The 27,753-nt window shown below is 48.6% G+C and overlaps 13 protein-coding genes across 13 annotated transcripts; 3 read left to right on the top strand and 10 right to left on the bottom strand.

The window, feature by feature from the left end:
- Positions 1–1,024: 1,024 nt before the first annotated feature.
- On the bottom strand, positions 1,025–1,964 carry FMAN_09862 (uncharacterized protein; the record flags this gene model as incomplete). The annotated part of the gene is made up of 2 exons (XM_041820472.1): positions 1,025–1,885; positions 1,932–1,964. 2 exons carry the CDS (start codon positions 1,962–1,964, stop codon positions 1,025–1,027), a joined length of 894 nt encoding a protein of 297 aa, XP_041686349.1.
- A 665-nt stretch (positions 1,965–2,629) lies between these two features.
- FMAN_09861 (uncharacterized protein) lies at positions 2,630–3,625 on the bottom strand (the record flags this gene model as incomplete). Its single annotated transcript, XM_041820471.1, has 4 exons — positions 2,630–2,891; positions 2,940–3,077; positions 3,131–3,403; positions 3,465–3,625. The coding sequence occupies 4 exons, from the start codon at positions 3,623–3,625 to the stop codon at positions 2,630–2,632; spliced, it is 834 nt and encodes a 277-aa protein (XP_041686348.1).
- Positions 3,626–7,386: 3,761 nt separating this feature from the next.
- FMAN_09860 (uncharacterized protein) lies at positions 7,387–8,626 on the top strand (the record flags this gene model as incomplete). The annotated part of the gene is made up of 2 exons (XM_041820470.1): positions 7,387–7,467; positions 7,511–8,626. 2 exons carry the CDS (start codon positions 7,387–7,389, stop codon positions 8,624–8,626), a joined length of 1,197 nt encoding a protein of 398 aa, XP_041686347.1.
- A 115-nt stretch (positions 8,627–8,741) lies between these two features.
- On the bottom strand, positions 8,742–9,932 carry FMAN_09859 (uncharacterized protein; the record flags this gene model as incomplete). Its single annotated transcript, XM_041820469.1, has 2 exons — positions 8,742–9,508; positions 9,554–9,932. The coding sequence occupies 2 exons, from the start codon at positions 9,930–9,932 to the stop codon at positions 8,742–8,744; spliced, it is 1,146 nt and encodes a 381-aa protein (XP_041686346.1).
- Positions 9,933–10,586: 654 nt separating this feature from the next.
- Positions 10,587–11,429, bottom strand: FMAN_09858 (uncharacterized protein; the record flags this gene model as incomplete). Its single annotated transcript, XM_041820468.1, has 1 exon — positions 10,587–11,429. The coding sequence occupies one exon, from the start codon at positions 11,427–11,429 to the stop codon at positions 10,587–10,589; it is 843 nt and encodes a 280-aa protein (XP_041686345.1).
- A 533-nt stretch (positions 11,430–11,962) lies between these two features.
- FMAN_09857 (uncharacterized protein) lies at positions 11,963–13,927 on the bottom strand (the record flags this gene model as incomplete). The annotated part of the gene is made up of 5 exons (XM_041820466.1): positions 11,963–12,466; positions 12,512–12,849; positions 12,899–13,165; positions 13,215–13,525; positions 13,572–13,927. 5 exons carry the CDS (start codon positions 13,925–13,927, stop codon positions 11,963–11,965), a joined length of 1,776 nt encoding a protein of 591 aa, XP_041686344.1.
- A 1,074-nt stretch (positions 13,928–15,001) lies between these two features.
- On the top strand, positions 15,002–16,447 carry FMAN_09856 (uncharacterized protein; the record flags this gene model as incomplete). The annotated part of the gene is made up of 3 exons (XM_041820465.1): positions 15,002–15,643; positions 15,693–15,778; positions 15,826–16,447. 3 exons carry the CDS (start codon positions 15,002–15,004, stop codon positions 16,445–16,447), a joined length of 1,350 nt encoding a protein of 449 aa, XP_041686343.1.
- A 228-nt stretch (positions 16,448–16,675) lies between these two features.
- On the bottom strand, positions 16,676–17,811 carry FMAN_09855 (uncharacterized protein; the record flags this gene model as incomplete). Its single annotated transcript, XM_041820464.1, has 5 exons — positions 16,676–16,782; positions 16,826–16,919; positions 16,967–17,035; positions 17,076–17,672; positions 17,722–17,811. The coding sequence occupies 5 exons, from the start codon at positions 17,809–17,811 to the stop codon at positions 16,676–16,678; spliced, it is 957 nt and encodes a 318-aa protein (XP_041686342.1).
- A 652-nt stretch (positions 17,812–18,463) lies between these two features.
- On the bottom strand, positions 18,464–19,396 carry FMAN_09854 (related to alcohol dehydrogenase homolog Bli-4; the record flags this gene model as incomplete). Its single annotated transcript, XM_041820463.1, has 1 exon — positions 18,464–19,396. One exon carries the CDS (start codon positions 19,394–19,396, stop codon positions 18,464–18,466), a length of 933 nt encoding a protein of 310 aa, XP_041686341.1.
- A 562-nt stretch (positions 19,397–19,958) lies between these two features.
- FMAN_09853 (uncharacterized protein) lies at positions 19,959–22,708 on the bottom strand (the record flags this gene model as incomplete). Its single annotated transcript, XM_041820462.1, has 6 exons — positions 19,959–20,405; positions 20,454–20,897; positions 20,949–21,143; positions 21,209–22,048; positions 22,092–22,430; positions 22,481–22,708. 6 exons carry the CDS (start codon positions 22,706–22,708, stop codon positions 19,959–19,961), a joined length of 2,493 nt encoding a protein of 830 aa, XP_041686340.1.
- A 1,325-nt stretch (positions 22,709–24,033) lies between these two features.
- On the top strand, positions 24,034–24,993 carry FMAN_09852 (uncharacterized protein; the record flags this gene model as incomplete). Its single annotated transcript, XM_041820461.1, has 1 exon — positions 24,034–24,993. The coding sequence occupies one exon, from the start codon at positions 24,034–24,036 to the stop codon at positions 24,991–24,993; it is 960 nt and encodes a 319-aa protein (XP_041686339.1).
- A 501-nt stretch (positions 24,994–25,494) lies between these two features.
- On the bottom strand, positions 25,495–25,833 carry FMAN_09851 (uncharacterized protein; the record flags this gene model as incomplete). The annotated part of the gene is made up of 1 exon (XM_041820460.1): positions 25,495–25,833. One exon carries the CDS (start codon positions 25,831–25,833, stop codon positions 25,495–25,497), a length of 339 nt encoding a protein of 112 aa, XP_041686338.1.
- Positions 25,834–26,500: 667 nt separating this feature from the next.
- FMAN_09850 (uncharacterized protein) lies at positions 26,501–27,545 on the bottom strand (the record flags this gene model as incomplete). Its single annotated transcript, XM_041820459.1, has 4 exons — positions 26,501–26,592; positions 26,635–26,873; positions 26,914–27,128; positions 27,171–27,545. The coding sequence occupies 4 exons, from the start codon at positions 27,543–27,545 to the stop codon at positions 26,501–26,503; spliced, it is 921 nt and encodes a 306-aa protein (XP_041686337.1).
- Positions 27,546–27,753: the final 208 nt, after the last annotated feature.

The raw sequence follows: 27,753 nt of genomic DNA, 5'->3' as shown, positions 1-27,753 counted from the left end.
AGTATAGTCTCTGATGCTGGCTGAACATACTTGGAAGGTCGAGAGAAGAGGAAGCGCAGAAGATCCGTCGGCCGCATAGAAGCCCAGTAAAGGAACCGAGAAAGGTCAGTGACGGTATCGAGAGAACCGTCGATTGTTTGAGAGATTAGACACGTTTATTCGACATTGAACTTGCAGCCAAGTTTGCGGTCGCGTGAGCAGAGGATGTGAGGCAGAGGGATAAAGCAGACGAGGTGAATACAGGACAGCAAAATAAAACAGATGGAAATTCAGAGACCAAGTGACTGATTGTTTGTTTATGCTCCTCTGTCGGTGAGAGAATTTTGGGTCTCTTGACAGAAGTGGGAGGGGTTGGGGTTTATTTTTTTTTACAAGCAGACAACAAATTTCTCTCTTCGCATCCCGATCCAATGTGCCAAGGTCTCAATAAGGCGGTGCTATTTCTCTCTCTCTCTCTCTCCCCCAGGCCAGCCCGAACCAACCCAAACAGAGCTGTAAGGTACAGTTTAGTGGGAGCTACGTAGCGCGACTCGTCAAATGCTGCCCAATGCCAGGTCCTTGTACAAGCCTGCGACCACGGGGAAGCAGAGCGTGTCCCCGGCTTCTGGGCCGAGAACTGCAGGTTTTTTTACGAGAAAAATAAAAAATTCCACCAGCGCTGAGCTTTTTTGGGAGGCGAGGAGGGTGCCTTTTACTGGGTTGGCGGCTTGGGTTTGGTGGGGCAGGGCTTGGGAGATCCTTGTAATGGCCACACGAGTTTCGTCATTGTAACTTTCTTGGAAGAGAGGCTGTGAGGATGTAGTCACCTCGCTCTGCAGTGAGCCAATTATGGTTGGGTTCGTAAATGCATGTGCCTGAGTGAGTCAATGCCGATGAGACACACGCACAAGACATACAGAGAGACACAGACATTTCTGCTCTTGTACTTTGGTGTTCCCCACCGGGGGCTCCTAGCGGAGGGCTCTTCCTCGCTGCGCTCGCGTGAAACGGCCATGTTGAATGCTAACTGCCTGATGCGAGTGGATCAATTAGCCACGTTTGTCAGGACCTTTTCTGTAATATCTCCAAATACATGAAACAGTGAACAATCCCGGTACTTATCAACCAAGCTCCCCCCCTCCCCCTCCTCACCGTCCCTCCCCGAAATATCCTTCCCGTTCACCGTCGTACCAGACGGGTATGTCGGTCGTCTACCTTCCTCAACCAGAGAAATGAACTGCGCATCCATAGGAACACTCCCCAGGAACGGAACGCTAAACTCCTCCGCCATGCTCTTCCCTCCCCCAGACCCGAATATGTCGGTGCACTCGGAGCAGTGCGGACACACGTAGCCGCTCATGTTTTCCACGACTCCCAATACCCGGATGTTGGTCTTGGTGCAGAAGTTGAGCTCTTTTCGTACGTCTGCTGTCGCTACGGCTTGGGGTGTTGTGACCACCACTGCGCCCGCGACTTGGCCCGGCAGTGCGTCTTTTTGGAGCGTTTCGGCGAGGGATATGTGTTCGTCGCTTGTTCCGGGTGGTGTGTCGATGAGTAGAAAGTCGGTCTCGTCCCAGAGCACGTCTTTGAGGAATTGTCGGATCATTGCTGTTTTCTTTGGTCCTCTCCAAACAACTGCGTCGCCTCGCCTCGGGAGGAGAAAGCCTAGACTCATCGCGTGTAGAGACCCGAGGCCTTTGGATGAGTCTCCTTCATGTACTAACACGGGCGCCCATCCTCCTGGTACTTGTGTGACTTTTGACTCTTCGATTGAGAGCATGCGGGGGATGGAAGGGCCGGTTAAATCGACGTCGAGAATGCCGACTGAGTGACCGGCTGAAGCGAGCGACAATGTTAATTGTGTTGTGACTGATGATTTGCCTACTCCTCCTTTGCCTGAGAGGACCTGTTTCGTGAGTAACGCTTGAAGCGAGCGGCGTAGGGTAACATACCAGGATGATGTGTTTGACCTTTGTGAGGCCCATCGCGAAGATGTGAATGATGCGAAGGAATGTGTCGGATGGGTTGGATGTGTCGAATGGTATCGAAGAGAAGGGATCGCTGGTAAATGAATGTTGCGCGTGGTCACGAAATAAAGCGTTTATTGTAAATCTTTACGGTGATCGCTCTGATTTGAAAGCTATTTACTAAGCCGACCAAAACATTGGCCGAACCGGCGATGAGGGGCATTCACCCCGCTATCGATAAGAGAGCTCCGTCATCGGTCAAACTCAAATTCTAGATCAAAATCATCAAAGATCATCGCTGACATCACAGATCTCGATGACACAGTCTATGCACATATGCACATCTTATGCAACAAGTTATGAAAGCACAAACCGTTTATTATCTTATCGCTAGGGTATCTTATCTCCAGTATCATGAAGCCACTTTTCCGACCATCGCACCAAACCATGTCCATCCCATTCCTCCTTTTCCGTTGTTGTCCACCGCCATTATCTATAGCAAAACTCCCAAGCAACCCAAACACATAATCCCAAGTATAATGCCTGCTAGTTCAGGCGACAACAACGCATAAAGTCAAAGCGCATCTCCCTTGTCTTGGCGTGCTTTGACGCTCAAATTCTTATCTCGTCCCCTGTCGCCCGTTGGATGCCTCATCAGCTAGCAAGGTGCGAAACAGAATGTCTCAGTTACCCTTGCGGAAAGCCGGTGATGCTGATGGCGGTAACTGTGCGGGAGAGTCCATCAGAAATTGAACACTCTCGCGTTTGCACATGACGATAGGCTTCTTCTGTGCACAGTATCCCAAGAGTTCAGCGTGCTCAGGTAAGGTTTCGGGCACAGCATCTGTGTATCGAATGATGGGACCACCATCGAATGTAAGCCCGATTACTTGTGCTTTGTATTCAATGTCCTCTTCCTCATCGGGGTTGACCGAAATTGTGTTACTGTTTGTGTCAGCTGAAAGTTGAAACATCTGCAATGATGGCACTTACGCTTGACTCATCGGAGGCCCAAATTCAAAGTCCTTCTTCTGACGACGACTTCGAATTCGCTTCTTCGTGCAGTCGTGGAATAGATGGAGAAATCCGGCAATCACAAGGACGGGTGTACCTAATGCAAGTGCCCATGGTCTGAACCGTCAGCGAGTGTAACATGAGACGAGTGAATGATAGATGAGACTTACGGATGCTGTCTTCCACGAAGGGTATGTGCCAATGCAAGAATGATACCAATCATGGCAATCAATGAACCAACTTGAATCATGGTCCACGTGGACCAATAAAGTGAGATGAGGTCTTCACCGTCACAAAACTGAAGCGCTAGAATGGAGTACGCTTCCATGACGACGATGACTGTTGAGACAGAAACACATCCAAGACACATGGCGACCGACTGCCGTATTCGTTTCGTTCGTGCTTTGGGATTATGAGCAAGCTTCTCCATAGCTGCTTGGCCACTGTTCTTGTTAGATCAAATCATTCAAATCATCCGGCTCATCCCGGCGTCATTAAACTCACCGGATATATGTCCACGAAGCAACAAACAAGACCAATAAGTTGGACACAAACATGGTCCAGTAGATAATCTTGAACTGCCATCGCACCATATGAGAAGCAAAGTGAGCATACTTCACACACAGCTCGGGGTCCGGGTCCTGTCGTCGAAATAATGAAGCCATTTTGTCTGTAGAGATGAAATGATAAAGTCTTATGAAACCGGAGGAGGGAGACATCCTTATACTTGTGCACAGCCCTGAATCACTCCAAGCCATGCCTCTGTGATATGGAGTACAGACCCGCTATCTCTGAATCTATTCAAATGTGACGCGCAATTCCCTTCTTGGTGTTCCTTGCCAAGCTATCCCAAGAACGGCGATCCCTTGTTGAGCCTCTGTCAGTGAGATCCCGTCTTGGCCTGAATAGGGGAAGTTGGGAAACATTCGGGCTTAGACACGAGGTGAGACGGTGTCTCTGATTGGCCTGTTTGCATCTTGGTTTGTTTGCAGTCGAGATCGGGCACCTATCTACAAGGTACTCCCTGCTGAGCTTAGCTTGCGACATCTTTTTTGCTTGTTTGTGATATGGCACTGGCTTGTTGCCAAGCTCCAGGCGATATTACTGCGGGTCATTGAGGCTGTGAGTACGCTTATTGAGTGGATCCCTCGTCCCGTGCCAAGCCGGGGCTTGTCCCCCGTCATGACTCCGGAGCCGTAATCTTGAGGGGAGGCCTTCGGAAGCTGTCTGTGTCCTAGTCTGGGGTTTTAGATCCCTGCCATATAACAGCCTGATAACAACCCAACCGTTCGGTTGAGCCTAGTAATTAAACTATTCATCACCCTTGCGTATATTGCTTTTTTGCAAATTTTCACATGTAAAGGAGGAATTGTCTGTGAAACATTGTGCAATCTTTGTCATGTTTTGTGTCACAACATTTCCTTGCATTTCCTTGATTTGCCCATCTGGCCAAGTAAGCCTTTCCCGCCCGCAAGTGTGGATCACGGCACTTGACCGCCACAGGGGAATCTACCTTTCAGCTATCTAGATCTAGCCTTAGAACGACATTCCGTGAGTGGTTAGCTGGATGATCGACACTTTGATCTACACTCTTCACTTCTCTTGAGCCTCCTCACTCGGCTCACAACTTGGCACCCATTCTCTCCATATCTTGGCACCTCATTTATCTCCTCGTCAGTCACCGCATCTTGCGATCAGTTATCGCCAAGCGTTCAACGGATATCCAGGCTGCCTACATGTACAACGTGCCGCGTAATCGGAGTCCGAAATGGAAACATGAGGCTTCCTGCAGTTTCATGTCCTCGTGGATAATAAGCGTAAAACCAACTTTATCAATTGTGTAACTAACGATTGGTGATACGGTATGTGAATTTTGGGCTTGGCTAGCTTATCAGGATCGTCGTCGCTGTGACGAGTCAGCAATGTCGATCCTTTTTAGTGACCCGTGGCTGAGTAGGGGAACTGCTTGACTCATTGACGCGTATGAGACATTGATAAAGACAATGATTAAGCTTATCTGGTATCGACGCACGTCATTGTATCAAAAGTTCCGATCCGCGGTGGTTACAGATCTACACTGTGGAGGTTAGCACGATTTGCGTAGAGGCTAATTTTCGTGGAGGCTACAGCCTAATCTACGGAGGGTTCCAAGCCGCAGTGATGCCGTATGATCGCACAAACTCGGCGCAGCTGTAAAGTCGCGTATCTGTAACGATAAGCAGCATCTCGTCGTGATACAATGCGTGAGCCAGCGTCACCGCGGTCCGCAGGGATTACTGAATTGGGAATCATGTCCAGATCTGGATGTAACCAATTCACCATTGGCCAACCTTGTTCTAAGCTTAAATCAGGGAAACATCGAGGAAGGAACACCTGCCAAGAACGTACCCGCGGGTACTCAACTGAACCATGATCTTCACTGTTCGATAGATGAAGCAATTTGAGGGGCCAGCGTGGCTTGGCTGTGGGGATAGAACTGGAATACCCCAGTGATCTGCCAACAAGGTTGGGGAAGTCATTTGTGAGATTCAGAAAGATTGAGCCAAGGAATATTGACACAAGACCTTTACTAAGAGACATTGTTGAGTGGTTGGCAAGACTGATTGATCGGATTACTGTCCGAGAGTCGGATAAGAGCTCGGAAATACGATTGGGTGCCAATTGGTCACTACAAGATATCTCGATAGGGTACATTGACTATGGTCTTACGCCTTTGACGGCACTCAATCGGCAGTGACATCGATAACGACGGTCCGAGCGCCATTGCCGGAAGCGTGACTTGAGAATTGAGTTTGGCCTGCCGTTGGGACTTCGGAGGCATCACTATCCGGAAGTCTGTTCAGAAACTGCCGTTCCATCCCGCTCCGACGACGATAATGACGTTAGCAAAGACTCCAGTGATCTACACACAATTAGCAGAGACGCGTGAATCGAAACAGTAAGATTGGACCCATAGAGCCCGTATACCTGCCACTCACGCGACTGTCGCAATGGGGATGATCTGCAATCTGTTTCTGCTTTGAAAAGTCGCGAAAACCCTAGATTTAGCACCGACGGAAAACTAGATTGCGGACATTTTCAAGTCCGGTAGATCAGTACTGATGATGACGAACGGCTTCAAAACTGTTGAGACGTTGAATGATGTCAACGTGAAGGGCTGAGTTTTGTGGCTGAAGCTTATCTATAAACCCCTAGGTTAATCAACACAAACTAGAAGTTGAGACTGATGACTGCGCACCGAAGTACAGAAAGGATCGCTAGGATTAGGGTAATATCGACAACAGGATTCTTTGCTGATTTCTGAACAAATTCCTAAATTCCGACAAGGTTCGAATGCTGATATTATCGTGCGAATGGAGATATTGTTGACTCCTGCGCTAACCTAGGGACATCATCAACGGCCACTGCCCTTTGCATGTTGATGCTGTGATTTGCATTCTAGAAAATTAGTGCAACTTCGAGGGCTTTAGCAAACCGTTTTGCCTGTTCTTGTCAGTTATGTCCCTCCGGGGGCTCCTAGCGGAGGGCTCTTCCTCGCTGCGCTCGTAGCCTCGTACGTTGCACAGAATTACTCCGCCTATTAAAGGTTTTACTTCCAGACAAATCGACAAACCGTCACTGATAACACAAGTAACAAAAGCACATTTCTAATTTGCCGGTCCTTAAAGCACAGATTTACGGGCACAAACAGCAGAATTTGGCAGAAGATTGGAGGCAGACCTCATTTTGAAATATGAGAACCTATAATTATGGAATATTGACCATGAGATATTTTCCCTTTCTGGATCTGTTGCAGTTCAGAGATCTCAGAGCTTCACCGGCCCGTACCCATTCCGATATTCAACCGTGGCGGCGCTGAGATATGATTCGAGCCTCGAGGACTTGATCAAGGTCATTAGCAACCGATATTCTGTGGTGAACCGGCATTCGCTTGCCTGGATTTGAGAAATCGGTTTGATTCTATCGTTGCGTTATCGGCGACATCAGTAAACCACTGCAATCATCAGCGAAGGTCAGTTATAATCCAGCTGCATAGCGTACGCAAGGTCACATGTTCAAATTAGTAGAAAGAGATCCCTATGATTGGCTTCCATTGCTGCTGATTCTAGAAACAATCCCGATTATTCAAGGATGACGTGTGAGCTAGAACAATTCGAGGCTGGTCGCCGGTACTTCGAGTTTCCGACGGCAATCAATTCTCCCGTTTCAAAAATCGGATGATTTCAGCTTCCGGGGGCCCTCTGATTGGCCAGGTTCTCTTGCGACAGGCATTGAAACTTTAGCGGCCGACTTGACGTCGTAGCGAGTTTGATCTAGTGAGACGGGGCTGTGTTGAAACGCAATTGAAGCATGTGATGAGACGGGAGTTTTGGTATTTATATAAGGGAAGATTCTCAAGGAGGCGGTAAAATAATTGCAAACCAAAATGGAACCGATTCCAAAGACTCAGAGAACTATTCACGATGACTCCAAGTCCATGGGCAGACGCTTTGTTGACCTGGCCAAGGTACGGACCTAATCAACAGCCACGATCCTCGCTAACAATTTAGTTTTTATCATCGTTAAAAAGCGATTTAGATCTCGCAAATGTCACAGCTCCGCCGTTCTTTCTAGCACCATCTTCAGTCGTCGAGAATCCCGGCAGCTGGGCAAAGAAGCCCCTACTCTTCACAGCACCTACAAAAGAACTCGATCCAGCGAAACGAAGCCTTTCGGTCCTGCAATTATTCTTAGCAGGCCTCCGAAGTCAACTGTATGTTGCAGGCGCTCCAAATGTTAGCATCAAGAAACCTCTCAATGCTTTTCTTGGTGAGCTCTTCCTCGCTTCTTGGAGCGAGGGTGACAGTGATACCAAGTTGGTAGTTGAGCAGGTTAGCCATCATCCACCAATCACTGCGATGCATATCTCTGCAGATGGAATAAGAGCAGATGGGTATGGACGAGTTGAGATGACATTTAATGGAAACATTAATATTCGGCAAATGGGACACGCTATTATACACCTCGACAAGTTTGACGAGGATTACCTGGTTCCTCTAACAGACGTCACTGTGAGGGGATTTCTGTCGGCGTGTCTTTATCCAGAGATCATTGGCACTTACACAATCGTGTCCAGCTCTGGATATGTCTCGGAAATTGACTTTTCTGGCGCTGGTATCTTTCGAGGCAAGCGAAATTGCTTCGAGGCGAGGGTGTATCACAAAGATGAGCCCAAGAAGCATTGCTACAAGCTATCAGGAGTCTGGAGCGAGGGATGGAAGATTACCGACAGCAAAGGAAAGCTGTTGGAAACATACACTGTCGACCCAGAGACATCCGCAGACATGCATATCGACCCAGTAGAGCAGCAAGATCCACGAGAGTCAAGAAGGGCATGGGGAGAAGTTATATCAGCTCTAGAGCAAGGGAACTATCGGGATGCATCTCACGCGAAGCACGAGGTTGAAGAGGCGCAGCGGCAAAAGAGGAGAGACGAGAAGTTGCAGGGAAAGTCGTGGGAGCCGTTGCTGTTTCGGAGCGTGCCGGGTGATGAGCATCAAGCTTTTCATCGATTGGCCCAAGGGACGAAATGGAAGCTTCATGACCATGAGACAAAGGGAGTTTGGAGGCTTGACGACGAGGCTTTGCGGAGGATGCAAAAAGAGGATGGACAGATTACGATATGATGAACGCATGGTGTAGATAAGAAGCGCAAGTAGATATTACTATATACCTGATAATACTAAATGACAATAAGTATACAGAAACGACCTGTAAAGTGGTCCCTGATCGCGTGCAATATTATCGAGAGAACGAAATCAGGACCTTGACCTCTTCCGTACGGTTAAACCGCTCGTAGTATTCAGGCGCATCCTCAATGTTAATCACCGCAGTGGTTATGAAACTGGTATTCGCAACGCCGCTTGAGATCAGATTGATGAGCTGCGGCGCGATCCGGTAAGGCTGCACAATACCAGCATGCAGCCGAAGCGACTTTGTCCAGAAACTCGTGGCCGGAAACGTAATGTCAGCGCTGAGCTGAGGATGGTCCAGAGCGGCTTGAGTACCAGGTGTATACGCATGCACGCCAACCTGGCCCAGTCCTCCTTCAAAGCCGGTCACGTTCACCATCTGCCGAACAATGATTGAAGGTTCAAACGCGAGACTACTGTTGAGAGCTTCTAGGCCAACACAGTCCACAGCTCGCTTCACACCAGAAGGTTCAAGATTCTGGATCTGGGTGACTGGGTCTGATTCAGCAAAGTTGATGGGTATGGCTCCGATGGACTTGGCGACGTCAAGACGTTCTTGGACGTGGTCGATTGTGTAGACACGAGAGGCGCCGCGGAGTAGAGCACTGTATGTTGCCATCAGACCAACTGGACCTGCACCAAAGACGGCAACTGAGTCACCGGGCTCGAAGCCAGACCAGGTGATTGCTGTCCATCCAGTGGAAAAGATGTCTCCTGTCATGAGATAACTCTGCTCCAGAGTCTCAGTCGTCTCATTTCGATGGATGGGAAGGCGGAATAGATTAGCATCGGCAGCCTTGACAATAGTATACTCAGCTTTACAAGTCAGCGCTGTTCCAAATTCTGCGAGGTGATCCCTACCTTGGAGTCCTGATACATCAGGAGATTGCACTCCGCCTCCATAAGACACCGGGAAAGTAGGCTGCATTTCCAACTGTCCGTGGTGGAAGTTATCAGGGATGACAACATAGTCTCCGACAGACACTGTAGAGACGCCGCTGCCGGTTTGTACAACATAACCGATGCCCTCGTGTCCAAGAACATAAGGGTCCTGGTCCGGGGAGAACCCTCGATACGCATAAAGGTCCGATCCGCATATACCAGCGGTGGTCAACTTGACGATTGCATCAGTTGGAGAGACGAGTTTTGGGACTGCAACGTCTTGGACAGTGACGTTGTATAGACCTGTGAGCAAGAGGGCCCGCATGGTGGCGGGGAGGGTGAGGTTGGCAGACACCATGATGTTCTAGTGGCGGTCGACTGTAGAAGTGGATTAGGAGGTTGTCTACTATCATGAGAAGTGAGTGGATTGTGAGGTTAGTCTATCATGAGAAGCCGGCGCCTTTATAAGTTGAGAATCCAGACGTTTAGTCCATCGAGGCCGAGTCCGCCTGGAGCATCCGCAGTGCGGGAAAGGCGGCCGAGGAATGCCCGGGAGATCCGTTCGGAATCTGCGGTGTGGTATGTTCCCTATCTCCGGATGCGGATTTGCAAGTATGGTGACGCGTTTTGCGGATTGACTGGCTACGAGTTGAGGCTGTGGTCTACTGCTTCATGATCGAGAGCCATAATCTTCGTCATGCTAGGCTAACAGAGTTTCGATGCTTAACAAGTCCGCAGTAGACAGTGCGTCAAGTGATAGTATTGAATATGCAAAATTGAGTCGGAATCGGTGGTTCCCAAGACTCAGGGGTAAATGAAGCAAGGTCTTGCAGTCCAGGAGGCGCATAGGCATGGTGGACCATCACTTAAACAAGTTTTGAACTGGATCTTTGTGTAATACTACAATACATGACAAGAATCCTGAAAATGCGTAGGCAAGATGTTGAGAGTCGGTAGGCCCTATTCTTCCGGCACTTCAGAGGCTCCTGTTTTGGGCCAGTGGCCTAGAGTTCTAACTGTCACATAGAGCACTATCAATGGTTCTCCATGTATGCTCAGCAAGGCACTCCCTTTGACTCTTACTCCAGACAGCCTTATCCTTGATCACACTCCCATCACTGTTGATATTGCTCCAGAAATACCCATCCTTCTCTCTTACACTAGTGACATTGTCAAGACTCCCCAACAGACGCTCAGCACACGTCTCAGGCTTCACAGCGATTAATGGGCCAACTACACCAACAGCCGCTCTCATGTACCACGGCCAGGCTCTCGTAAGACCAGTCAACACTCCGCCTGGATACACATGTGCGTAATGCCGTCTGTCACCACCCTCTTGGACGGCGGCGTAGTGTTGGACCATAATGTCGAGCATAGTCGCAGACTGTTGGGCAGCCGTGCTCATAGAGTAGCTCGTTTTGAGGTCCAGATCGTCCCAGTTGATGTGAGCTGGAGAGCCTTCCTTGCCATTCAAGATGAACAGAACCTTGGCGTCTTGTTTGAGAACGGGGGTCAGTTCACGGACAATTAGTTGCCGGCCGTAATAGTGAAGTGCCATCTTGCGGTCGATTCCCTCGTTGGTCTCATCGCGGCCGGTAAAGTTGGAAGTTCCTTGCGACATGATGAGCATGTTGATTTGGTTCCCCGCGAGCGTCTGTTTGAAGTTGTCGGTCCATTGCTTGACTGCGCACATCGAGGTAGCTTCGACTGGTGAAAAGTTGATGTTTGAGGGTAGATTGGCGGGTTTGGTGCGACCGCAGACTGTGACGATGGCCTCGGGGGCTGCAGCGATGTGACGGGCCAAGGCCAGGCCGATGCCACTTGTTCCACCAACGACCAAGGCTCTGGGTGCCATTTCTTTGAAGTGTTGGTGCTGGTACAGACTGATGACCGGACTGGAGCATGGATAACACAGTGCTGAGAAGTTTAATAATAAGAGTATCAGTGGTATGAAGGGAATAAAATTGATTCACAAGTGTTTCTGGGCTTACGAGTCTGCACTTTTAGTCCAGTCGCAAATGCGGCCGCAATGACCGCTGAGACGCGGGCTCACTCCGAGCAAGCTTGGCAGGCTAATTAAACAACGATAACTTCGCTCCATCCAAAGGGTCGGAAATAACCCCCGATTGGCCTGGAAAGTGACAACATTTGTGGGCACTAACTAAGTAAATGCCTGTTTATTTGACCAAGCCACCAAAGCTAGTAGACGATGGGAGCTTGCCAGCGATGAGGCGTTTCTTCAGTTGCGCCCTTTTGCTGGCAATCACACTGGCTGTGCGGCAATATGCTTGCTCTAATTACTGTACTTATATTGCATGAACTGAGTAATTAGTTCTCTCTGCTTATTCTTTAAACTACCTCCAGGAGACAAAGCTTAGACATCACCATCTATAAAGCACCTGTTATAGCCCTCTGACTTAGAACTTCAACATTCCTTGTCAGATTTTCCGCCATCTTCGACTGCTCACCGTCTGTGATGCGTACAATGTCCTCCGCTGCGCTGTCGCACCAATCCCTAAACTCCTCCTTTCCCCGCTCAAAGTCATCGTCATTCATAGCCGCCAGCGCCTCCATCTTATTGATCCCCGGCCGAATGTACTTATTAGAAACAAGCACATACATGCTAGCCACGTCTGCCGTAGCCGAGAAGCGTCCTTGCAGCTCAAATGCATTTCTGAGCAGATTCTGCTTGCTTCTCTCCCGGATCTTGTCAACGCTGTCTCCCTTGTCCAACGCACGTTGGATTGGGTTCAAGAAACTCTGCAAGTTCTCGTTTACAGTCGTCGTGATGACGGTTTGCACTCGGCTGAAGAACAGTGCCATCTCCTCGACTTCCTTCTTTAGCTCTGTTAGGCGGCGCATAGATTCCTCGAGGATCTTCATAATCTGTTCCTGTTTACTGTTAGCATGCGCGCTGAGAGGGAAGACAAGACGTACTAGTTCAATCTTCTCAGAGCACAGACGCTGAAGCTCGGCATGGGTCTTTGCGAGATCATGCTTAGCCTTCGTGAGGCTGTGATGACTGACCGAGAGCTTTTCATTCTGTTTGTTGAGTTCTTCCCAGAGCTTCGACTCGTTTCCTCTGGCTTCGTCCAATTGAGTCTGCGCCACTCGTCTCTGCATCTCACGGTGCTCTACTGCTCTGGCTATATAGGCCTGTCTTTCATTCTCGATACTCTCAGCATGTTCCTTACGGTGCCTGTTCTCTGCTGCGACCTCGCTGTCACTGGAGCCAAAGAAATATCCCCATCCTTTGGCGAATGCGCCCTTTTCTCCTTCAAAGAGTTAGCATATGATTAACTGCAGTCGGATATGAGATCCTACCACGACTTGGTGCTGGTCGATCTGGAACGAACTCCCGTGCGTGCTTCATATCGGACCATGCGGGTGGTTCCTCAATAGGTGGCCGATCAAGAAGCACATTCAACCTTCGCTGGGCTTCTTCGACCTCTCTCCGGGCCATTTGAAGCAACTTCTGTTGCTCTTGGATGGCTCGCTTAGCATCTTCCTCCTCTCTCTCTCTAGTTTGTCTCTCTGCATCTGCCATGACAGCATCAGCTGTATTTTGAGTTCGTTTCTCTTCAGTCATCGCTGACAATCGTTAGCAATTGAAGATGGTGGGATACTGATTTGGACGTACACCCCGCATCTTGTGAGTTCTTGAGAAGATGCATAATCACTTTCTCCCAATACTCAAACTTTTTGGTGATAGCTTCAGCATCAGCTTTGAAGTTCTCAGCGTTAGTTTCCAGTCGCTTCATAGCTCCCGGAAGATTGTCCTCAGCGTCTTCCAAATCGCTGAGTAGATCAATGATGTAGGCGATGGTGCCCTCAGGCGCAATCATGCTGCGAGCGACACTTTGGAGGTTGTTCATGCGTTTCTGCGCATCAAGGAAAGCAAGTCTACCGATGTCCGCACAGTGCTGTAGATTTGTACGAAAATACTCTGACCTTGACTTCCGTTAGCCATTTATTCTATTGAGGACAGGATACTTACGGGAGCAGACCGATGATTTTCCCAGTCTCATCCGTGATCTCCTTGTCTCTCACCTTGATGTTGGCAGCCTCGCGCACAGCCGCCGTTTTGAGACACAGAGCCATGATGGAGATGGCATTCGGGGCATGCGTGAGGGGCTTTGCCCATTCATTGCTCATGAGCAGGTCACTTGCCTTGATGGTCTGAACGACATCTCGGCATGACATTTGAAGGGCGAGAGCATAGTTAGCTCGCTGCTGGGCTTTGTGGTCATAGTCGGATTGACCAACACCAAAGGCAGACGGCTGACGGAAGTCCTCCGGATGAGACGGGTAGTCTGAGCCCCTGGCTGCCTTTGGGCCTTGATCAAAAGTCATATTTATTAATAAGGAGGGAGTGGTTTCAATGAATTGATGTGATGGATTCATGATTTCAAGAGACGATACTTCAAGAGACGATACTCCCTTTTATCGTTATGGCCTTGGACATGCGGCTCTTGGACGGTGATCTGCCACATTCGCAGTTCGCATACGCTCGGGCCTCCATTCGTATCAACCTGGCGGGGGAGTCTAGGCCAATAAATCAGCCCATCCATGCAAGTCATGAGAGATATCACATACTGCAGTCCAGAAATGCTTGACAAGGTCACTAGTACCTCGAGGTTGATTCAGTGCCACAAACGATAACAAGTACACTGCAACTTTGAATTGGTTCCGGCTGAAACATTAAGGGCTAGCTAACTTTCCGTTTTCCAACCTATGCATGCGAGCTGGCAGGTTCAGCTGAACCAGGAACAAGATATCACAGTGTCCGTATAGTAACGGACTGTCCAAGTGATTCCATTCAGTGTTTGCTTGAGCGATCGCGTTGGACTTACAGCAAGGGGTTTTAGTCTTGTGGATTGTACAAAACGCCTGTGCAGTAGTTCATCCAGCATGGTTGGCGTTGCTGCACGGGCGTTTTGTCTATCCAATCAGCTACACGCATGTCAAAACGAACCATTCCCCTTCGACGAAACCGTGAAGCTATTGACTGCCACGATGTTGTCTACCTTGCACCGAGACGTGCCAAACTCAGCCGCATTATGAAAGGTAGCCAATATGTTCGTATCCCTACATCTGCGAAGCCAATAAACACGTCGATTACCTACCGAAATCACGCGCTTCCGTGCCACAACTGAAGCCTGCAATCTTGTGGCGGTCTTGAACCTGTGATAATGCCGCTGGTAATCTAGAAGTAGCCGGTTACTGGAATGAATACATACGTAGCTGAAGTTAAACCTTATCAAATAGTGAATCGTTATAACCGGAATACGAATATCTTGTCTAATAGTCCCTTATATTAGGCCAGACTCATTGTCCAAGTCAGGCACTTTGCAGGCTCTCCCAGTCGATTTACCTCATATGCATGCCCATTAGTACCTTAATTTGCCCAGCATCGCCCCTTCAGCAATGGATAGCCTTTCAAATAACGTCTCTAATATTCAGCAATCACTGCAATCCGCCAAGGAGCGACTCAGTTCTCTTGATGCCACTTCAAAGAATACTGTCGCGGCAGAGGTCTCCGCTGTTCGCTCCTCTCTTCACAACAGTCTGAGAAAAGCTCAGCAGGCCAAATTGCAGATGAGTTCATTCCTAGTATTACTTGAAAATGTTGAAGATCCAACGACCGTCAACATGGCCCCTCAAATTTCTTGGCTGGCTCGATCTCTCGATGGCGTTACTGCTTCTATCATCCAAGCTGAGGCATCAGCAGATAGCGCGCTACAGTCCACCATGGACTGCTGCTACCAGGTGATGGATGTCGGACGAGATGTTGAGGCCCAGGATGATCTGCTAGATGAATGCCAGTCGCAAGCAAAAGAACTCGCTAGCCAGGCAGAGAGTTCTCTGACCTCGAGCGAAGCAATTCTGGCGCAGACACAAAGGGATACTAGCGCCAAAGAAGAGGAGATTCGCATCAAGACTCGCCAGGCGAATGAGAAGAGGACTAGGAAGACAGAGCTTGATCGTGAGATATCTCAAAAGAACGGACAAATTGCAGAGACACACAGGCGACGTGAGAGCAAGAAGGAATCGGCAGGCGTAGGACTGGTATGTCCTCAAATTTGCACGTCCAAGAGACCCATCTCATTAAAGACAGATTTTGACCGGAATCGGCCTCATGGCTGCACCTTTCACTGCAGGGGCATCATTGGGACTGGCAGCAGCCGGAGCCGGATTTGCTGGGTTAGCAGAATACACAGATTATCGGACAGAAAGCTAACATGCCATAGTTACAAGGGCGTTCGTGTATCGGATCTAAAGGACGAGATTGTCGCCCTTCAATCCAGGGTGTCCGCGTTGAATAGAGAGATAACCCAAGACCAGCAAGTAATCTCGAACCTTGAGATTGAGCAGCGCAACTTGCAAGACCTAGTCTCGCAGTACCAGCGCGATATTTCATCCCGTCGATCAACGCATCAACTCTACCAAAAGCAAATCTCAGAGGCTAACCGGGTAGAGAACGACATCACAACGCTCAAGGGTGTTGCAGAAGCCACCATCTCCAGCATCAACGGCATCAACTCCGAATTGCAGGATGTAAAGGAGTGCCTGGATGAATGTAGCTCTCTCTTACAGGCCAAGTCAGTTGAATTGTCGACCTCGGCGACCTCTGTTGATTGGGTTATTGGTGCGGTCGGTAGGTGCACTAAAAGGTTTCGTGCAAAGGAGTTTGAGAGGCAGATAACACTCATGCAGCAGGTTGCTGAGGTGCTTGAGAAGGTTGAACAGGAAGGCCAACTACTATTGTCAAGCCAGAATATGGCTTTGCTGGATACTAAGCCTTGGGATGACGTGAAAAACCCAATTGTGGAGGAACATGAGACAATCCCTGAATTGATGAATGTGAGGTAGTATTGGTAATATAGCGCCAGATGGAAAATATGTTTCAAAAGTTCTAGTTCACTTATGGTAGACTGATACAGTGAGCAGTCGCGCTCCTTGCATTGGTAATAACAGTGGCTACACGGCTACAGGCTTGCTCCAATTACTGCATATTGCAGGATCTGAGTTCTAAGTTCTCTCTGCTGATTCAAGCCCTCAGTTACACGTCTCAACTGTAATATATTTCAGGCTTTACGTCTACATGTACGGCTTCACCTGCTCCATGGTCCAGTCCCAAAACTTGCTCCCGAGCTCTGGCTCTACAAAGTCCTTTCGAATCTTCTCGACCTTGCCAAAAGGAGACACTATCACGGCCAGTGTATGCTACGAAAGGTAGAGGCTTCTTACCCCATCCGCCATTGTTCTCTTCCGAGATGGTATCGCTCAGCCCCGCAAAGAGCTCAGTGTAGGCGCCATTAATAGGATCCGATGAGATCAGTTTCTGGGCACAAGTCAGCCTGAGTATCGAATGAGATAAAGTATACGTACAAACATGGCGAGTTCCATCTTGGACATGTTCTGCTGAAGGTTGGTGACAAAGTTGCCGGGGTTGAGTGCCTACACGGTCAGAAGGATCGATCAGCGGTGGTCAACTTACAAGACTGATGATGCCGGTGCCAGCGGTTCTTCGCGCAAACTCGGCCGAATGGACCACGCTAGCGGCTTTGCTGCGTGAGTACTTCATCCACGCGCCCTCCTCGCGGTGGTAATCCATGTTCGTCAGATCCACCGCCGGATTCCGCGCAGCATCAGCAGCGCTAGAAGCGACCCAGACAACGCGGACAGAGTTGGGCGCCGACCCGGATGCCGCTGCAGCCTCGAGTGCAGGACGAAGCAAAAGGGTGAACAAGAAATGCGCAATATTGTTCACACCATATTGGAGTTCGTAACCCTGCTTCGTCTTGGAGCCTTCAGGTGGGATCATAACGCCCGCGTTGTTCCACAGGACATCTAGACGACTCTCCCTCTCTAGAAATTGAGTGGCAGCCGGTTTGATTGTAGATAGGTCATCCAGCTCGAGGTGAAGAAAGTGGAGTTCGCCGGTGGAGGTGGGATGCGCGGACTTGATCTCTTGGACTACTTCTTCGGTCTTGCTCTGAGAGCGCGCAGCGAGGTAGACTTTGCCATTGTGTTGATAGAGTATATCAACGAGGAGCTTGCCTAACCCACCTGATGCGCCGGTGACGAGGAAGACCTGTGTTGATCAGTGCCTGCTGGGTTGTGCCTGTTAGCAGAAGACGTACCTTGCCCTCCTGATCGGGGAGATTCTTTTCTGTGAGAGGCGGCTTGTTAGGGACCACGGTACTGCAGCGCATTCCAAAATTAAGACTCATTTCGGCGGTAGGTAGGACAGTTGGTGGTAGGTAGAAGAACAGTTGGTGTCAGGGTTTTAGGGAACAGGGTTATCTTCTGGGGAAAGTTGGTTCAAATACATTTTGAACCATAATACATCGGTAAAGTGGCGTTCTCCATGTCGATGGTCTAAATAACTGGAGATTAAGGTTGGAGCCTCGAATGCGGCGGTAAGCCACTGATGACTAGTGTCGCGGGAATGCGGCCGCATGCCAGCGCAGAACATCAGGGAGGGAGGCATGGATCTTTTGCGTGAAATGACGTCCATCTTCAGCTTATTTGTCTATTCTGCGCAGGAGGGAAAAAGCTAATGTGTTATTTTTATCGAGACGCCGAGATCTATATCACCAAGTGGCGAGACCTTGATGGCCTCAGATCAATCAATCTTCAGCTTATTAGTTCATTGTATAGAAACCAACTAACGTGAATAAATTAGGAAACAAATTATGGCCTTTCTATCAGCTAAAAGAAGCTACTACCATTGATAATTTATACAGTCTCAGAGCTCTCAAGGCCTTGTCATTGGAAAGTATGCAAAAATATTATTAAAGTAGGTATTTATTAGCCAAGGGGTTAAGAACATATTGCACGTCAGACTTCAAGACTCCATAGATCTAGTATTACAAATATGCATCAAAGCTTCTCTCCCTCAAGCTCCTTCTCTGTCCAGTCCCACAACTTGGCAGCAAGCACCTTATCGTTGGTATGCGGCTTGCCCAATCCTGTTCGACCGATGGGCTCGTAGTACGTGCCCGAGACGACATCCTTGGACGTAGAAGCCCACAACTGGTTCAAAGTACCTGTAGGGACATCTACACCAATGAAGAGAGTTGTGATCTTCCACGCTATACGCATGATCCAGCTGTTGTCGCTCATGGTGTTGGCCAGGTTGGTGGTCACCAATCCGGGCTGGAGCGAGGCAGTCGTGAGCTGGGGATAGCGTCTGGCAAGTTCTTTGGCAAACAGAGCATTGGCAAGCTTGCTCTGTCCATAACGTGTGATTGTACCCATCTGAAGAGCCTGTCCCTTGAGCGTGTCGAACTTGATGCCCTCGGGGGGTGCATACTGGTGGGCAGATGAAGCAAGGACGGTGACACGAACATCAGCGCCCTTGTCTGCAGTTCGGAGGAGCGTTGGGAGGAGGAGCTTGGTCAGGAGTGCATGGCCCATATGATTGGTGCCGAATTGTATCTCGTACCCATCGTCGGTTGTCCCAGGCGGTACAGACATGATGCCTCCGTTGAGCAGGAGTATATCAAGACGATCAGATTCCTGTGTGAAAACCTTGGCTGCCTCGCGAATCGACTTGAAAGAAGCGAGGTCCATCTTGACGAATTTGATGGGCGCTCCAGGAACCTGCGCTTTGATATCGCTGATGGCTTCCTTGGCCTTTGCTTCGGATCGTGCTCCTAGCCAGATCTCTTTGGGGTCGTGCTTGGCAAACTGGAGAATGGACTCTTTTCCAAGACCGCTGTTTCCACCGGTCACCATGATGACTTTATCTTTTAGTGAAGGGATGTCGGTGTCGGGATTGAACCTGACGCTTTTGCTTCCTGCAGAGCCCATGATTGACGAATTCAGGGTGGAGATGGAGTTATGGATGTAGATGAAGTGATTGTTGTCAAGAACTTGAGTTTTGTGACGGTTTATTTTGAATTGAGAGTGTTGCGTTTAGGGACTTTGGCTGGCGTAGGTGATGCTTAAGTACTCTCATCTCATCATTGCGATGACTACAGCCGCTTCACGGTGTCAATTCGTTCCAAGCCCGCCAATGCTCCGCAAAGTCCGCACAGGTGTAATCAAGTCGTGGTCGGTCGACGCGGCGTCCTCTGATGAAGACTTGACCGTGTTGGGTATGGTGTGAGCGGCCGCAATATCCGCATCGCATGGACCAAGTGCCGCGATCATGTTTGCCCTGGAATGCTTAGCGCCAGATCCTTGTTTGGGCCGTCTACTAGGGCAGATTGAGGGACTTGGCGAATAAATCGCGGCCGAACCGACCGTGCCAGGAGTTATCTTCATGAACTCTATTTCATTGACCACCTGCATCGGACTTATCGGGGACTAGAAAAGAGAAATTGGCCACGGTCAAAGCAGCTCGACTCAATTCGAATTGCTAAGCTGATATTCAGTACGCTACCTGAAGCAATCCCAGCCCAACAGTCAGTAAAGTTGCAAAAAGAAAAGTAGGAATATAGGCATTCTGTAGGTCCGTCTTGTTAATAAAGACCAGCCAGAAAATCACAAAGATTCCACCCAAGATAATGCAGAAGACCAGCCACGCCAGGAACCTTCGCTGAGAGAACCCCATCTGGGCATGCAGACCCCAGCCAGGTTCTGATATTCGCTTCGAGAAAGGGGGAGGGTTTCTCTTCTTGGGAAGCATATCAACAATAGTTGTTTCTCCTCTGCCCTTTTTTGGATCACGCAATCCAAATACCATCTGCAATCCAGCTGCTCTCATGTGAAAGTCGTGAGGCAAAGGAACAGAATGGTTGTAGAATGGAGTATTAGGGGGAGGAAGCTCTTTCTGGATAGGGTTGACTTGGTCTTTGTTTTCCCAGATAACAAGGAACTGCCAAATCAGTACAGATTGTGATATGAGGGCATTTTCTAGTCTTACCTGAACAAAATCGATCGCAGTACAACGCTTCCATGACAAGAGTCGGCGTACCCAGCCCTCTGTGCTACCAATGGCCTTGTTGACCTGACGAAACAGCTGTTCGTCGTCTAAAGTCTCTGCGTTCTCAATGGGGGAAAGGTATATCTCTGTTGGCTCTGTAAAGTTTTTCTCAATGCACCAGTAAATGTCCTTTGTATCTACGGATGTTTGTACTGCCGGGGGAGCATTGGTGGCGAGGATATTAGTGCCGAGAGAGGTCTGAGATGCTTGTGCGAGATTAGAAGGTTGCATAGGGGGTCTTAGCTTCGCTGTTTGTTGTGCCTTGAAGCCTTGTCGTGTAAAAGGGAGAAGGGGAACATTGTTAGTGGTCAAAGGGAGGCATGTTGCTCTGTAGCGACAAAAGTCATCATATGAAAGAGCAAGAGATAAGTCAATGCCGTGCCACTGGGATGTGTCAGTGTCAAAATGGCTTTACGAAAGACAATCTTCACGTACTTCCCAAGTTACTACATGGTCATAGGCATCAACTTTTGGCACTGGTTGTTGTAATGGAGTCCAGTCTATTGGCCGACCAGTCCATTCCTCAATCTTGAGTCTTACGGTATCGAAGCGTGAGCGTGAAAAACGATCCCCTGGAACGAAACGAACTACTCTTAAGCCGTCATTCCAGCTGATATTCGGAAAGTCTCTCTGTAACGCATTAGCTATGAAGCACTGGCTGAAGAAGAACACACATCTAATAGCATATCGCAGACGTATGCTATTGTAGGCCTCAAGGCCGATTTGGCAAGCATGTCACTGACAACGGATTGCAACATCTCAGCTCGATGGTCCTTGGACGCCATTCGCTCAATAAATTCGAGAACCTGAGGTTTGACCTGCTCACCATCATCGAAGCGAGTATCGTTAAACACGTCAGAAGAAATATTGTCTTCTGTAGTTGTTATGTGGTCGCGAAACGCCTCTACACCAGAGGCACCTCCACAGACCAGATATGCAAGCATCTCTGTAAACACGCATCCCAATTTCCATACGTCATTAGCCATCAAATCTGATGAAGAAGGGATCTTGATTCTTGCGCTCGTTTCTACCCCTGGCATGGGAGACGCGTTCCGAACTTCTGGAGAGTCATACAGCCAAGCTGACTGACGAGCTCGACTGCCTTGCTCCCAGGTCCTGGCTCTAGATAGATCGACTGACAACCCGAAATCTGTGAGCTTGAGAGAAAGTCCTGTACCGGAAGGCTCCTCATAGATCAGGATATTTGACGGCTTGATGTCGCGATGGGCCATATGAGCAGAGTCGTGAAGGTAGGCAACTGCACTTGAAAGCCCGGGAATCTGGCCCCAAAGAGAATCAAGATTTCGGTTTCGAAGGGTTACTGGGACATAAGGATCGCGAAAGAGACGTTTCAAGTTCGAAAGAGCCAATGGAAATAGGAAGTTGAAGTGCTGTGTCGTACCCATCTCGGATCTGAAGACAGAGAGTGTCTCTATCAGGTGAGGATGATTCAAGCTTTTCAGACGCTTCAAGGACTCATATTCGGCCCAGAATTGCTCAGGACTTGTAGATTCATGTAGACGTTTGACCGCGCACTGTAATGTTAGGTTAATCAGCCTTGAACAATGACAGACATACCTTTCGGACGACATCTCTTGAACTGAGAAGATGCCCATTTAATGACAAGCGAGTTTCTACTCCGAATACCTTGGAAGTCTCACCGCTTGCAACTGGAGTTGCGTACAAGCCTTGTAAGGTTCTTCCTCCCTCGTCCGTTGCGACATTTTCAACAACAACCAAGACTTGATCCGGTGTTGTATGAGCCTTGGGCTCCAGCGAAGGAACAACCTGTGTCATTGCATCAAACAGCGGGATTTGACTTGTATCGGGAAGCTCAGGATCCTCAGTTGTGATTTGAGACGAAGACTGGCTAGAGGCTGGCTTTTCTTTTCTATGTTTTCCGCTTCTCGCCGATTTCTGCGTGGTGATTGTAAGCTCTCAGCTCCAGGTCCCAGGGATAACCTTACTCTTTTTGTCTTGTTAGAAACTGGTGCCTCCCTCATAGAGGCCTTGACAGCGTTGTTTTCTATGACAATACGCTTATATCGACTTGTCTCCATAACCCCCTCCTTCTCCTGGAGGGTAAGATCTCGAGGAGCCAGAATCAGAAACACATCATCTTTCAACTGCGAAGCGATCAGTTGACGCAGCGGCAAAATACCAAGAATGACATACAGATACTTCAAAGTCGCCATCGTAAATGTGGTTGAGAATCCTGCGCAGCCTGACAATATCTACCTGATACGTGGGCAGCGTGAACGAAACCCGGTTATTGCGATTCATTGATTCAATATGCTTGTCGAATGTCGAAGTTTGATGTCTGGAGGATACTCGTAACCCCGCAAGTAAGCTTGCCTGCAATATCCCTGCCTGCGGCTGAGACCTAGTCGATGGTGATCCAAGAGGGATTATAAATAGTCCGGCATCCGAGGGTTAAGTGCTTGCTGACATCCGTGGCGTTTAAAGCCAAGCCACCCAGACTTGTGCTTTGACGCGTCACTAATGAGGTATACAGGTAGATCAACATCTAATTGACAGACGTAGATCACATGAAAAGGCAGAACAGAATCTAATGGCAAAAGACTTATAAATCTACCAAGAAGGATAGTATAGGGACAATAAAAATTTGGATACTGTACTCTGAAAGTGGGCAAGCAAAGGAAATTGGGCTTATTTATGCAATACCAGAATCCAAATCAACAGACAGGTGCATTCACTACCTCATGCAGTACAATCTAATTAAACCGAAACGTTTAAGTGTTTCTAATAGAATAGCCGCACTCTGACTCTATTTCATTATTATTCAATAAAGTACATCAAGAATAAAGCGTAGCTATACTATAGAAAAGTAATACTTCTATATAATATAAGCTACCTCGAAATTAAGGGCGCTAATAAGATTTGCTGAGAAGGTATAACTGGTCCTTTTACCATTATAAAAATGGTAAACGTCTAAATTCCCATTATCGGTATGTGGGAGTCCTAGCAAGGGAAACGCGGGGAAGAGATGATCATTGCATGGGAGGCTTACGAGGACCTCCACCTACCGAACCGAAATCCGGGGTAACGCCAACGGACCAGTCTAGACGAGTCTAATATAAAGGCAGAAGATACTACGCTATCTAGTAACTCGGCATGTGGAGAAAACAGCGACAGCCGGGGCATGTGGAGAGGTATCTCGATGCAAGCAGGTGTTACTATTCTTTACTTTCCCCGCGTTCTGCAGTTACAACTTCTGGTGGTAGAATGTGTATCGGCCGTCTGTAGCTACTGGCGAGCGATTTGTGTACTCCAGGCAAACTGGTGCAATAATGTGACAATGTCGTGACTATATATAGGAGTATATTCCCCAGATCCCAAGTTCAATACTCTCCAGTCTGCTTTTCAGTCCATATTTCTCATTGCCTCTGCATCATACCTTAAGTTATTAAATCTCGTTTCAAACCTCGTCTATAGTATGATGCCACGAAAAGCATTGACCGTGACGGCAGCTCTCGCCACTGCGATGCTTGCATCCGCAATGCCTATGACTGGGTCAGCCAGTAGCTGTGCATCTCAGTCTTCAGACAACGGATGTACACGGGACTTTCTGACTGGCCTCGTTGACCAGGTTCTTGGTTCTATGGTGGCAAAGGATCCTTACAGCCTCCCGCTGGCAAGTACCTATAAGGCGACCGAGAACTCGCATCCCGCAGCGCTCAGCTTCATGACGTCCTGGAGGACTATCACCAAAGCAAGCTCACCCAGCATTCTGGCACTCGACACTACGCAATGCGCAGCATACTTCGCACTCGATATTAGCGAAGGCTCTGATGAGACCCAGTCAGTTCTCAGAGGTCGAGTTCAGCTAGCCGATCAGCGTATTACTGAGCTGGAGCTGTTCATCAACCGCAACCGTGGCGACCACGGCTTCTCGTTCTCTGCCGAGCAACTTCCGGCCAACAGTGGCGTCTTGATGAACCCTCCGGCTAATCGCACCAAGCCGAGCCGGGCGACTCTACAGGCTCTGAGCCAAGCACTTTTTGCCAAATCGAGCGACTTCGAGGTCAGCGTCAGCGATAGCTGTCAATTTACTGAGATAGGCTGGAAAGTAATTGACACAGGAGTCTACGGAAATGGCTCGTCAATACCGTTGGGCTGCTCTTGGCCCGTCGATCACCCAACTGATGACAACGCACGCGTTGGCTTGGTTATAGATGAAGAGCTGGGCTTCGTCCTGACTAGCGGTATAGTTCCGGGCAAAGTCTATCCATATTATGGGAATATTTCTGCGTTCATTCCCAACGATATGACTCCACCCCAGGAAGCACAAGAGGCGTGGATAAAGGAGGTTAAAGCACAGAGTAACATTCCGCTACTCACCCCCACCGAAGCGACAGGGGACACTCTTGAACTGCTCCAGTATTATGACGATGAGCTTCAGGCTATGCAGATTAATGTATATCTAAGTGGACCGAATGCCACATCAGTATGGCTGTAGCGAACAACGGGTGTGGCGCAGGAAGTGAGCTTCAGATCATGAGGACAGCAAACAGCCCCGGAATATTGTCTGTACATATCTTGTCACAGGGCCGACTTGAAACTACCCATGTCTGATGTAATTCCGACCATTTCATTGCAGGTCACAAGGGAAAGGAATATTTAGTCTGCTATGTGTATACAAGTAGATCAACATTTGACTTGTTGACATGAAGAATAAAATCGGACACCAGTCTGGTCTTTGATACGACAGTTGGAGTGCCCAGTAGCAGAATAGGTTTATCGCAACTAACGGCAGTTGCTAAGAAGTCAATGGAAAGATACAGAGTTTACCCAGAAGGAGAGTGGAACAACAGAAGCTTGATAATGCTGGGCCTTGAAAACAGGCACGATAATGGAACGCAGGCATCACGAAATACCGGAATCTGATTCAATAGATAAGTGCAATTTACCAAGTCATATCCAGCACAATCTGACCAAACTAAAACGTTTAAACTCCACCTCAAACAAGCTTGAGGTTTCCAACAGAATAGCCGCACATCTGATCAGGAGACTTGCTACGAACTCCTCCAGGTCCAGTCCCTTCAATCTTGGACCAGTCAATCTTCAGCCAAGGCTTCTCACCAAAGTCCATCGCATTAGGCTCCCAGTTAAGAAGGGGGTTGTTTCCAGAGTCTCTCTCAACCTGGAGGGCCTGCTTCCAGGGCTGTGCCCTGGTCGGCTGAGGGCAGACGAGATCACACTCCCCGGGAGAGCTTTCGCGGGTCATGGGCTCGTCCTCGTAACGTTTCTTGTCGGCGTCTGTAGGGCGACCGCGAGAATGTGAACGACTTCTCTCCATTGTTGTGTCTGTGAGTGATTAGTGGGAGTTCTTGAGGGGTTTTATGAGTCATTACTCGTTGGGTTGTAGGTATTGTAGCTTGTGATTGAGTGTTGAAGTTGAGTGAGCAATAGGTCGAACGTCGAGCAACTCGGTCTTTTATCATTGAAGCAGAGCCTCAGATCTGAGCATCCAATCAAGGTCGAACAAGATATCACAGACGTGAGAAATCCGATCAACAATCGATTGGCCACTCCTGTGCATCCATTTCGCTGAGGGTGCTAACGTTGTCCAACCACGGTAGCGTCCCACGCCGAGATAATCAACCGGATTATCTCTGCAGTAGTGACTGCATGGAACTGATCATGAGATCTTTTTGCGCCAATGATGAGGTTCTACCCCGCTTCAGATGAGGCTCTGTGAGGATGATCGGTTAGAATCTGCCAATCAACTGGACAAGAGCACAGCCTGATTAGTGACTTGAGACTTCGGTCCCGAGATTTCTGTCAGCGCGGTTTTAAGTTTCAGATGCAATTCCATTAGACGTGAAGATTATGATATTTAGAGGTGCAGATAAGGGGCCTTCACATGGGCGACAATAGAGGCTCACACAAATGGATGATTGATCACGTATTCACAATCAAGACTGAATGATCCATTGACTTGATGAAATAAGTACAAGAGACATCTATCCAATCACATATACCCTGAGCTCGATGCTTTCCCGTATCTCCTCCGCAACAGCAGGGTCCTCATCAAAGAACGAAGTATGCGGCGTGTCTACTATCATCAGTACATCCCTCAACGAGGCTCGGCACTTACACATGGCAACATCCTCACTCCTCGCCAGCGAATCCATCGTCTTGATCAGCCAAACCTCTTCATCAGATTGGCCACTAACGTAGTACCACTTCTGATCCTTTGAGTAAGAGAAAATAATATTCTCACTCACAACGTGGGGGTAGACCAAATCACTTCGATGGCCGTCCCTTTCATCACATGTACGGTAATCACAGAGTGTGAGGGGGTATTGGCGGACGGGTTTGAGGGGTTTCCAGACACTGGGCTGTCAGAGGGGGATGTACTTGGAGGGAGACTTACTTTATTATTCGGAAGCGCTGAGAGAGGATCGATGGGGCTTGGGAGCCAAAGTCGTGATTAATCTTTGCGATTGTCCCTTCATAGGTTTGGTCTGTACGTGAGTTGAGTCGGGCATTACGGTATTGGAACATACCATTGTGAGCGACCTTGCTGGGTCTGCCGATGTACCCTTTCTCATCTTCAGGTGAAGAGCCTCGCGGTTGACTCTGACGGACCTACTTTCATTAACCCTGTCCATGGAAATCCGGGAGACATACAATATGATCAAATACACAAACTTTGACATGGCTCCCAAGAACTTCCTTCATAAACTTGACCACTGCAGGATACCCTTCTTCTTGAAACGAAGGCCCAACATCAGAGAACTTGTGCTTCCAGTTTACCAATTGGAAGCCATTCTTGTCGAGTGTGAAATCTGATTCATGGCCTCTGATGTCAGAGATCTGGACCCGTGCACTTGTGTTGATGACATTTGTGTTGGCGATTTTAGTCTGGGTGAAGGGAATGTTGGAGTAGAATGGTTTCTCGGTTGCCCATTTCGGATCTGAGGCGTCGAAGAATTGGAGGGTTGCATATTTCGTTGGGAGAGTGTCCAGATTCTCGCAATCGGCCTTTGACTTTGGATTGGGCATGATTTCTGTGGTAACTTGATCTCAATTACAACATAAATTACACTGAAAACTGAATAGCTTTGATGAATTTATCCTCAAGAACTCGCTTCACAAAGTCAAAGTCAAGAGCCTCATGGATTGTCCCCGCACATGCAGTAAGCAGCCAGCCTGCTTGAGCCATCCACTACAACCCTGCGAGTTCCAATTGGTGTCATATTTTATTCACGCA

This window comes from Fusarium mangiferae (assembly GCF_900044065.1).
Source record: "Fusarium mangiferae strain MRC7560 genome assembly, contig: FMAN_scaffold011, whole genome shotgun sequence".
In the NCBI taxonomy this organism is placed as follows: domain Eukaryota; kingdom Fungi; phylum Ascomycota; class Sordariomycetes; order Hypocreales; family Nectriaceae; genus Fusarium; species Fusarium mangiferae.
Note: the sequence above shows the minus strand (reverse complement) of the source record. Positions and strands in the feature narration are given on the sequence as shown.